The following is a 12083-nucleotide window of genomic DNA, read 5'->3' on the forward strand; positions in this document are numbered from 1 at the left end:
CATCCGGGCCTGAAGAGGGTTAATGTGCTGTGAGGGTCTGATGATAGGATCATCTGCTGTGCGACTTCTTAACAAAACACAGCTCTATCCTCTGGGGTTCGATCATAAATATGAAGAAGTATCTGTTCACATGCTCCCACATGACAACACATGTACACAAGCTGGTCTTCACGCTGCTTTTGCAAAATAATCGATAAAAATGTGCAGAGACAGTCCGTGCTGTTCTCTGTTCTGACATTTTCTACTTGTTAATTTGATTATCCAGTTAAGAGCAGCTTTCATGTTAATGTGATGTGTTAAATGGAAACACGTCAGGGCTCTCATCCAAGAGACGAGAGATTCAATCTGACAGAGACAGACCATCGAAAAGTAAACAAGGAAATAAAAACTGACCTAAACTCTATTTGTTATAAAACCTACAGCATGTGTAGAAACTAACTTCTTATTCCGAATGTGCCTAACTTTGATAAAGTTAGTGATCATTCTTACCATATCGCAAACTTTTATAAAACCTAACCAATCTTCAACTCTTAATATAAGTAGATCTTTGTCCTAAAGTAACATAACGAAACGTAACGTAATGTAACGAAACATAACGAAACGTAACAAAACAAAACGTGACGTGATGAAATGTAACATAATGAAATGTAATGTAACGTAAGGAAATGTAACGTAACGAAATGTAACGTAAGGAAACGTAACGTATCCAAACGTAACAAAAACCAAACGTAACATTAAGAAACGTAAGGAAATGTGACAAAAGGAAATGTAACAAAACCAAATGTAACGTAAGGAAATGTAACGTAACGAAATGTAACGTAAGGAAACGTAACGTATCCAAACGTAACAAAAACCAAACGTAACATTAAGAAACGTAAGGAAATGTGACAAAAGGAAACGTAACAAAACCAAACGTAACGTTAGGAAACGGAAGGAAATGTAACGTAAGGAAACGTAACAAAACCAAATGTAACGTAAGGAAACGTAACAAAACCAAATGTAACGTAAGGAAACGTAACGTATCCAAACATAATGTTAGGAAACGTAAGGAAATGTAACGTAAGGAAACGTAACGTAATGTAATGAAACGTAACAAAACGACGTGACGTGATGAAATGTAAGGTAATGAAATGTAACGTAACCAAATGTAACGTAAGGAAACGTAACAAAACCAAATGTCACGTAAGGAAACGTAACAAAACCAAATGTAACGTAAGGAAACGTAACAAAACCAAATGTCACGTAAGGAAACGTAACAAAACCAAATGTATCGTTAGGAAACGTAAGGAAATGTAACGTAAGGAAACGTAACATAATGTAACGAAACATAATGAAACGTAACTAAACGAAATGTAACATAACGAAATGTAACGAAATGTAACGTAACGAAATGTAACGTAACGAAATGTAACGTCACGAAATGTAACGTAACGAAATGTAACGAAATGTAACGTAACAAAATGTAACGTAACAAAATGTAACGTAACGAAATGTAACGTAACAAAATGTAACATTAGGAAACATAAGGAAATGTAACGTAAGGAAACGTAACGTAATGAAATGTAACGTAACCAAATGTAACGTAAGGAAACGTAACATAACGAAATGTAAAGTAACGAAACGTAACGTAACGAAACGTAACGTAACGAAACGTAACGTAACAGAACGTAACGAAATGTAAAGTAACGAAACGTAACGTAACGAAACGTAACGAAACGAAACGTAACGTAACGTAACGTAACGAAACGTAACGAAACGTAACGAAACGTAACGAAATGTAACGTAACGTAACAAAACGTAACGTAACGAAACGTAACGTAACGTAACGAAACATATCAAAAAGTATCGTAATGTAGCAAAACATAATTTGTATTTGTTTATTTAACTTGAAGTTAGGTTGACTGAAAGTTAGAAGCAAATGTAACGTAAGGAATTATAGCTGAACATGAACTGGTAACAGTGTAGTACTTATTAGAAAACATCCAATTTTAAAGAACTGATTGCGACTGTATGGGCCATTCTACCGAATTGGTTCAAAGTCAGGTTGGAAATATTTTCACATTTTTTAAGTTACCAAAATGTTTTCCCTATATATATTGTACCATATCTGAAGTACACATATCTAGTAAAATAATTGTCAAATTTGATATTGTATTTTTAGGCTGTTTTGGAATGTATTTCCTCTCCCAGTATGCACAGTAATACTGAATAGTGCAGGTATCAGATAGAACTTTCAACTAAAGAAAAGTATTGTTAGCAATTAAACTGCTCATTTCTAATGACTAAACTAAAAACGAAAGTTAAGAATTGGGGAAATGTGTTCGATAACAATTTCCAATGGCCAAAAGTTTTGTGTTCAATTTGACTCTTTTGTCTAACCAACAGTCTAAACCCCACAGAGACTTTACAAAAACAACTGGATGCAGCAGATGTTTTTTTTTTTATAAAACGCGGAGAGTAACCTAACAGATTATCAAACTAGTCGGCGATTAATTGTCTTTAGATCGAATAATCGATGCAGTAGCCAGCTGTCACCTTATTCTTTACCTTATTGTAGGTCATAAATGATCATCACTCTGACAGCTGACTGCAGGGAGAGACTGATGAAGTCGGTCAATGACAGGAGACATTTTTGTTTATAGACTAAAGCCCCCCCATCACAAGGCTCCGGCCTCCTTAAGTAGCCTGACAGACAGACAAACAAACCCGTTCACGTGTCTGTGCCAGCACTGCACACCGTGTCTCCTCCGTCTCTCTCCACCCGTGTTGTTTTTCTGTACCTTGACGCTGGCGTTGCTGGTCTGCGTCTCGGCCTCGATGCGGACGTGTCCCCCCCCGCTGTTCTCCTTCCGATCCCGGTGCGAGTTGTTGCGCGCCTGCCTGCCCTGGTAGGTGATGACGGAGGGGGGGGGGATGGTCTCGGCCGCATCGCTCTTGATGAAGAGCCCGTGCAGCGTGGCCGCGGTGCCCTGGGAGATGGTGGTGGTCTGATGCGGGGAGTTGGATTCGTCCGAGTCTCGGCAGTAGATCACCCCGCTTTGAGAGACGTGGATGCTGGGAGCGCAGCCCATCACCCCGGGGAGTCAGATCCCGGATAGTAAACGCGTCGGGTACCACCTTCCTGCCCGTCCACACAGGCGGATGTTTCCTCCGGGCATCGGCTGCTCTCTCTCTCCTCCACACACACCTCCGCTTGAGTGCTTGAATTTTTTTTTTTTTTTTTAATTCATGCGTCCTCCGCTGCTCCGAATCTTACATTTCGAGATCATATCTAGGACAAAAGGTGTTCCAGGATATAATCTAATCCTTTCCTGATGGCCTGTACCACCCGCCAGACGAATGAATCAAATGAATAAATGGACTAAACCACCTGGCAGCTTTTCATCACCCCTTTCCTCTCATCCTCAGTCATATATGCTGCATTTAAGGACCCCTGGAGAGTATCTGGATTTATGAAATCTCCTCTGTTTCTCCACTCTTTGCTTGCAGATGCTCGGCCCCGGTCCATCCCCCCTCTCGCTTCCTCTCTCTCTCTCTCGCTCTCTCTCTCTCTCTGTCTGTATCCCCCCTCCTCCTCTCTCTGTCTCTCAAACATTATATCACTTCCATCTCTCCATGACCCTCTGATTCCCCCAGAGAGCTTTTTTTTGTACTCCTGGGGTCATCTTAAGCATCACTTTGCAGAATAATGATTTCAAAGTAATGGAAGTTTGATGAAAAACCACTTATACAGCTATAAATACTTCCCTTCCGTCCTTGCAGATCACGTTTTCTCAACATGTCTTGACAACATGTGCATGTCTCACTTTAACTGCGTATCATGTCTATTTTTTGTGAATTTGTTTTTGTGGTTTTATTTTATTTTTTTGAGGATTATAAATTGATTTAGGCTGAGCATTGACGTGACCAGATGTGAGTTGATAAAAAAAAACCCACAAGTGTCTGCAACTTTTTATTGGTAGATCATTTGTAGGCTCAATAAAATGCATTAAAAATAGACCAGAAAATGTTTGGAATTTATCGCACAAAGAATCCCTTAAGGGTCTTTTTTCTTTGAGGTGTTAGCAATGCTGCCCAAGTTGTCTGCAAAACCTTAATATTTATGTTTTTGAATTACTTGTTTTGTCAAAACCTTAAATTATTCAGCTTAACTATCATATAAATCATATCATATCATATATGACAAAGAGCAGCCCTCAGTTCTCCCCTCACAGAAGCAGGCATCACAGACTGAAAAAGTGGATAAACACTAAAACAATCAAACGGTAATTGATTTGGAAATAAAAAGACAGATACATTATTTAGTGCTGCACTCAAATAAAGGGCAGTTGCTAAGTCTGTCTGGGGGGTAGCCGTTTTACGTCCCATTGCGGTCAAGTTTTGGAAATTGGGTCGGTAGCTGGAGTGGATCCACTTCACTTCCTGGGCTCTGCCGAGGTTCCCTTGAGCGAAAACCAAACCTCCCCCCCCCCCAACTATACTCAGATGCTCTTTCACGAGCAGCCCCCTCATCACTCCGATAGTGAATGTCCGCAGGTCCCGTCGGCCCACGTCTGTGTAGCATTTCCAGTGGCGGAAACTGGAGGGGGCCAAACGGGGGCCAGTTGTTTTGTCAGAGGGGAACATTAAACCCAGGTGAAAAATAGACAAAAATGTAAAAATCTAGATTGTGAGTCCGGTTGTTGAGTCAAATTCCAGTGTGTTATTAGGGGTGGGGGGGGGGGGGGGGGGGGGGGGTGGGTGGCCACAGGAGGGACCAAGATTAGTGTTACAGGGTCACTGGCCCCTGTTGGCTCCTGCCTAGAACCGCCCATGAGCATGTCTCAACAACAGAGTGAAAAAATAAAGAAACTAATAAAACTGTATAAAGTATTTCTTCTTCTTCTTCTTCTTCTTCTTCTTCTTCTTCTTCTTCCTTCTCTATATTTTTCAAGCAAAACAAACTGAAATACAATACTTTGACCGTGACACTATCCAGAGACAGACCAGTACAATCTAGTCTCAAAGGTTCCTCTGGTTTTATTATAATCAGTCTATTATAATACTTTATTGTTACTGCTGAACCTCCGGTTTCCAACCCTAGTTCCTAGACTGAGCTACTGCAATCGTAGACCGTAAATATAAACAGATGACGCGTCTGAGTGACGTCACCCGTCTGTTCCTGCAGGGGGCTTTTGAGTCCCATCGATGGCGGTCTCCGTGCTGGAAATGCTGTCTCAGCCTAACTTTCAGTCAACCTAACGACAGGTTGAGAGCTGGAGCTGAGGCGGGTTTTGAGCCTCTTGATAATCTGTTACATCATGCCCGCCTGTCAGTCAGGTCAGACACACGCCGTGTTGTGAATAACTCTTATCGTTCATAAAATCAGAACAGATGACTTCTAAAAAAATTCACCGTATATAGGTAAAAAGAGCAAAAACGCTAAACAGCGAGCAATGCTGTTCTGCAGAGCAATACTGATCAATTGGAAGTACAAAAGTATTCACTGCTGTTTTTATTTACTGCCTTTTACAGACGGAAATACAAAGAGAGACAAAGTACAATTTACAAAGCACAACATTTTGGATTAAAATAGAAACCATCTATGAGTCATATCTGGGAGTCAGTTGTTCAAGCAGCCGAGCTAAAACATCGACATCCGATAGAATCTGCTTCCATGTCTTTCATTTTAGATTTAAAAACATTTAAGGACACCAGCTCCTTGAGCTTTAAGTCATTCTGCAACAGATTCCAGGCTGAGGGTGCAGAACACCCAAAAGCCCTTTTCCCAATTTCTGTCCGAGCGTTTGGGACAGAGAGCATAAAGAGGTCCTGAGAACGCACAGAATACTGTCCGGTACTTTCCTGTGTGATAAAAACACACAGATAGAGAGGAAGCAGATCAAGAATTGCCTTATAAAGGTGTACCAGTGCATGAGCCGACGGGTCGCCAAAAGCGGGCCATCCAACCCGAGAGTACAACTCACAATGGTGAGTCAGAGCTTTACAATTTGTAATGAACCTCAAGGATGCATGGTAGGCCGTATCAACCATACGGAGACACGGAGCAGAGGCGTGCACGTACAAAAGATCACCACATTCTAAAACAGGTCAAAAAAAAGTTGCAGCGACAAGCCGCTTTTTTACATTAAAAGAAAAACACAACTTGTTTCTAAGATAAAAACCCAGTTTCAGCCTCAGCCTTTTCACCGGACACAGTACATGTGGTTTAAAATTAAGGGAGTCATAAGAAAAACCTGATTTTGGAAACAGAATATATCACTGTCACTAAAGAGCTGTAATATAATAATAGTCATGATACCTCAAAATGTGAAGTGTAACATCACAGAGGACATTTCTTGAGGTAGGTATTTTTTAGATTTCATAGCCTACACTTTTGTACTTTTACTTGTAATAATTGACTTCATCTAGAGTACTGATTTTAAACTTAGAAACAATAAAAGAGGATCTAAATACATATTCCAACATAGTACAAACTACTTTCTGAGTCTTTCTGTGAAGCCTACAAAAGATCTGATTTAACACTCAGCACTGTTTGACCTCATGTTGACTCTGCACACCGCCCCCTGGTGGCAGGATGCACAAATTAAACAGCATGCTTTTCACCATCACCTCAACACAACAGCTGTATCGGTACACATTAGCTGAAAGGCTGATTTACCCCCAAAAAATATCATCAGCATGCAAGACAGAGCTCACTATCCCACCCGTGTAATCATCCCTCAGATGTTTGGTGTAATAGAAACTTCCACACCACTAAACGTTCAGCAAGCTCACAACGTGAACAACCAATCACTGTCACTGTCATAAAATAAATGCAGAAGTAGGCCTTATTAAACCAGGTAATGCTTCAGCAGGCCTACTTTGATTCTGCTTGTTCTGTGTGTGAAGTTATTTCTGCTTTCATGGTCTGTTGTTTATTCTTTACTGTCAATATCAGCTGCTCTCTTGATCAGGACTCCCTTGAAAAAAAAAAAAATAAGCACCCTAATGAGGATATTCCTGGTAACATATAGGATGGAATTAAGATTTTTCCGAGTATTGTTGTTAGTTTTCTAGAGTAGCAGTCAGTCTCAAGGCGACAAATAAGAGTTTAGAAACTTTATTCTCAGCAATCAGATCTTCAGAAGTAGGCTCACTTCCTCTTCACGATCTGTTATTTATCAGAGCAGCACGTAACAGGCAATATATATAATATATATAGATAATGAGAGTTCAGTAAAAGTTCAGCTCATGTCGCAGTTTTTTCTCTTAAAGCACGAAGTGAACGCACTGAGCTCTTCTTACCTTTCGAGGTCCGTTTGGGAATGACGCTTTCTCCTCTGACAGTCCACTCATGTCGCAAAAGCCACGATGGTACAGTAAGTCCTTCAAAGTGAAGCTAAGGTAATAAAAGGTACAGTAAGCTGGTGTCGATGATACTGAACATACATAGCCTATAATATGACGTCTGTGTCTGACAGCTGCAGCGGTGAAACTCTCCGGGGGGAGATGGTTTCAAACTTCGTAACCTCCTCCCTCTCAGTCCCGTGTCCGTGAGGCCCTAGTGTCCACAACGACTGGACAGATGATCACAAACACACATGCAGGTAGGCCCTTATGTCCACACAGTGACGATTCTAGAGTGAGTTGGGGCCCTAGGCACACAAAAAAAAAAACAAGTCGGATAAGTCTATAGGAGAGAAAGTGGTTCAGTGAGAGTGAGTGCTGTCAGAGGGGGGGTTTCCTACTGTCATTGCAAAATTTGCACATTTTGGGCCACTGCTTCGGTTTAAGTTTGTGAGCCCTCAGGGGCCCACAAACCGGTCTGGGGCCCCAAGCAGTTGCCATGCCTTGCCTTGCCTGTTGACAAGCAGCGCTTATAGGTCCACAACACGTGGACAGATGATCACAAACACACAGGCAGGTATTCATCTTTTAGTAGAAATGTAAAAACTATGAAAAGACTAAAAGAAAAATACAGTTTAAGCAGAATATACCTAAAACTACGCAGTCAGTATGAAGCTCTAATTGTGTTCAAAAACGTGCAAACTGTGGGTTATGTTATATTATATTTTGTTTCATTGGATGTAGTTTTATTTATTTACTAACATTTGTATTTATTAGAATATTTTATTATTAATAAGTCTGTTTAAAAAAAAAAAAAAAATCGCATTTTGGGTTGCTGCTTTGGTCCAGAGTTTGTCAGCCCTCTGGGGCCCCCTACAGGTCTAGGGCCCCAAGCAGTTTCCCGCCTTGCCCGTTGTCAAGCTGCGCCCCTGAACCTTGAGGGATCCCGTATTTCCTGTAAAGAATTTATCCAATAGATACAGATTCATAAAACATATATTTGAACTGCATTATGTTTTGATGAAGTCAGATTCAGTCTGATATTTATTCTCTTTTTGCTTCACTTTTGTCACCGGCTAGTTGCTGGCTATCTGTCTGATGCTTTAGGTACGTGGTGTATATGGGAGTTATTAGAGCTTCATATGGAGTCTGAAAAAGACCCTGATGTGAGCACTGAGACAAAAATAGTACGTTTGCAGGCTGTGTGAACCAAAACAACGAGCCTAAAGAAGCTAAAACGCCCTTCAGAGCTGAGCATCTCTGTGGGGTCAAGCGAGAACTCTGCTGCTTACTCATAATAATAACTTTATTTATATAGCACCAAAAAAACAGGTTTACAAAGTGCTTTGACAAACAGCAAAAACAAGAACAAACTAAACCAAACACAGAAGAACACAAACAACAGCAAGAACAAACAAATGCAAAATACTAAAAATAATTAAATACAATTCAACAGAAAAGAACCCAAAGTGCACGATACCCAACAGACATGTATAACCGCGACCATCATAAGAACCATCATAAGAACCCAACAACACGAGCTGAGACCAAGAGAACCAAAGATTTAAAAAGATGTAAGAAACTAAAAGAGCTAAAAGCAAATAAAAAGATAACAGCAATAAGAAGGTAAGAGCAGTAAAAGAAATAGAAACGAGTGAATAAATTATTAAAAAAACAAAAAAACAATACATTTTTATTTATAAAAATCTGTAACTTTGGAAGGAATCTTATTAGCTTTCATTGTAGATGTGTAGAATTCAATAAGCCAAAAAAAAAAAAGACTTTCCAGGGTGCAGAGATGCTCGTACAAATGAAATCATCGCCGGGCTGTGAGGGAGAATACATGGATTCCTGATCGGTCTGCACCAGCAGAGAACAATCACCTGACGGGTCAGAGAGAGCATCGATTAGTCTCAGAGCGCCGAGGACGATTTCACAAATCAGGCAGCCTGTTTGGGGAGCATGCACATATTCATAGACGTGAGCGTGGGGGGGGGGGGGGGGGGGGGGGCCCGGTTACTTGTAAAAATCTTTCTTTTTCCTGAGAAGCTGCTTTTTCTACGACACAGTATCAACTGGAAGCTTTTCACCGCAGCAGCACTACTGGAGATGTTTCATAAACAAACAGAAAACACCTTTAGGCCTGAAATGCTCAGAGTGGAACCCGGGTTACACAACACACTGGGAGGAGGATTCAGAGAAATGTTGTGATGTTAGCTTTATCAACACGAGATCAGGAGGAATGTACAAACTTTAAAATAGCTCTGCGTAAAGAAAGAAGTCCAGAGGACGGTCGACAGGTCGGTCTAGTGCAGCAAGCTAAATAACATTCATGTAGAGAAATGAAAGGACAAGGAGCAGAAGTTAGTTTACTAAAATAGTAAATCAGAATCTAGCCTATATTTATTGCCAAGTACATTTACACATGCAAATCAGCAGAGCTCCTGCTGACAACTTAAAAATATAAAAAGCTATTTAAAAAAATGTGCAATAGAGGAGCTGTTTCAGTTTTGCAGGTATGGTATGTTGTATTTAAATAAAGCTGAGGACAGTGTAACTTCCTTTAAAAAAAAAAGTGAGACCCTAAAAATGTTCAAATTTAAGGGTGTTAAACGTGAATTCATTGAAGGCAGCTGGAATAAGATTTGTTGACGTAACAGTGTAAACTCACAGTCCACTTCCTTTACTCTTATCTCTTTATTTGTACTCTCACATCATGTTACTGTCACAGCTGAGGGGCTGAAGACTCCGAGGTTTTGAAATGACTGCTTTAAAAAAAAACAGACTACATTTGCTAATTATTTCACATTTTCATTTCATTAAAGAGTAATCATATTAAAAATATATAGAGCTTTGAAATGTGGGCCATCGCCGTGTAAGGCCTTCAGACTCGTCATTATTTCCATCAATATTTGAGGCTGTAGGCGATTTATTTTGCTGTGCTTTTATTTCAGCTATTTAATTTGTTGGAACTGGAGTTTGACCACCTTTTTTTGGTTTGTCATAGCTGATCCATAAATCTTTCTGATTTGAAAGATAAATGATTCAGTTTCTGTGCAGCGTCCTCAGCTGGCCAGCAGAGGGCGTGAGAAGTACAGCAGACAAGATGTGAACGGTTCAATACAACCTGAGATTTAGCTGTTTTTTTTTTTTTTTAACAGGTCAACAGATATTCTGCTTCCTCTGAAAGAAAAAAGAAAAAGTGAAATTATTATTACTATTGTCTATTTTTTTTGTATTGTATTATCATGCTGTCTTGTCTCCTTTTTTGTATGTTGTCGCTGTTTTTTGTTTTGTTTTGTTTTTTATACTGTCAATGTTATGTCTATATGTTTGTCTTTGTGTGTGTGTGTGTGTGTGTGTGTGTGTGTGTGTGTGTGTGTGTGTGTGTGTGTGTGTGTGTGTGTGTGTGTGTGTGTGTGTGTGTGTTACTGAATGAAAATGCAAATAAAAATATTGGTTAAAAAAAAAAAGTGAAGGAGATGTAATTAAACACTATAAAGTGACATATTGAACTAAGATTGTCTTCATGATAACATGTGATGCTCTTTTTTTCTCAGCTTAAAAGTGTTATTAGATCGAAACAAAGAAAACTGAAGAGAAACAGAAGCTGAGAATTAAAATCAAGTGATGTGAGAAGGTCGGTAATCGTACAACAATGACCTCAGGACTTTAATATAAACAGCAAAACAGCCACCAAACAATATTATTCATTATTTTTTAGCAATAATTGTGAGATTTTAAAGGTATAAATGTGAAATATTTTTCCGAGTAGACTCATAAATTCTGAAGATGCTGAATGTGTGTCCTCCGGTTTAGCAGATTTCAGTCTCTTCTGCTCACCTCGCAGGATTGTGTAGCTTACCCTGTTATGACATAAGCAGGCCTTTGTTTTCATAAATCTGAATTATGCACGGCTGAACTGAATCCGCCTCACACACACAGGAGCCCACAAACACACACACACACACACACACACACACACACACACACACAGTACAGACTGCTTACGTACACTTTGATGCATAAAGGAGGCTGTCACACCTGTTTGTGTGTCCTCCATGTATTTGTTCATACTCGCATGTTTGCAAACATACATGACGTCTGAGATCATGTGACCGTTACATATCAACTACAATCATTTTCACATGCTTTCTGCAGGATTGTTTTTCATTTTCATCAGGCAAATATGACAACTCTGTTTCTGAGAAAAATAGGCTCATTGATTTTCATGATTTTAACGAGGAAATCCTCAAATCTGTTTTATTTGTTATTTTCTACAAGACATATTTATTTTTTTGTGGTTTGAGCTACATGTAAACTTTGCCCAATGTCCATCTTTTTTTGGCTTGTTAAGTTCTTTTCACAATCACTGTCTTCATTTAAAATGTGACCTATTTGGCTATTTAAGTTTCCATTTGACACTACACCCTGATACAAATCTTAAAATGGTAACATTTGTTTGTAAGGGTCCCGTATAGCTAAGATATATCTGTTGCTATGAGCCAATGTTCACCGATTCTATTCATGATTTTCATGGACAGGATCTCAAAATTTGGGGGCAGATAATGTGGTTTTGTCGGCGTCCTCACGCTGGGACATCCGGCATTCACTGGGGCGGTTTGCAGCCGAGTTTGAAGCGGCTGGGATGAGGGTCAGCACCTCCAACTCTGAGGCTCTCCTCCAGAATGTTTCCTCCGGATGCAGGAGTGGGTTTTTTTGCCCCCAAGTGGAGGATTTTTAATATCTCAAGG

The 12083-nt window shown here is 39.9% G+C and overlaps 1 protein-coding gene across 1 annotated transcript in view; it reads right to left on the reverse strand.

Moving 5' to 3' along the window:
- Positions 1-3505, reverse strand: part of pde8b (phosphodiesterase 8B) — a 43045-nt gene extending 39540 nt beyond the window's left edge. The window contains exon 1 of the mRNA XM_061061432.1: positions 2781-3505. Within this exon, the coding sequence (XP_060917415.1) occupies positions 2781-3071 (291 nt within the window). The 5' untranslated portion in view covers positions 3072-3505. The remainder of the gene's footprint in view (positions 1-2780) is intronic.
- Positions 3506-12083: the final 8578 nt, after the last annotated feature.

This window comes from Labrus mixtus, chromosome 17 (genome assembly GCF_963584025.1).
Source record: "Labrus mixtus chromosome 17, fLabMix1.1, whole genome shotgun sequence".
In the NCBI taxonomy this organism is placed as follows: Eukaryota; Metazoa; Chordata; class Actinopteri; order Labriformes; family Labridae; genus Labrus; species Labrus mixtus.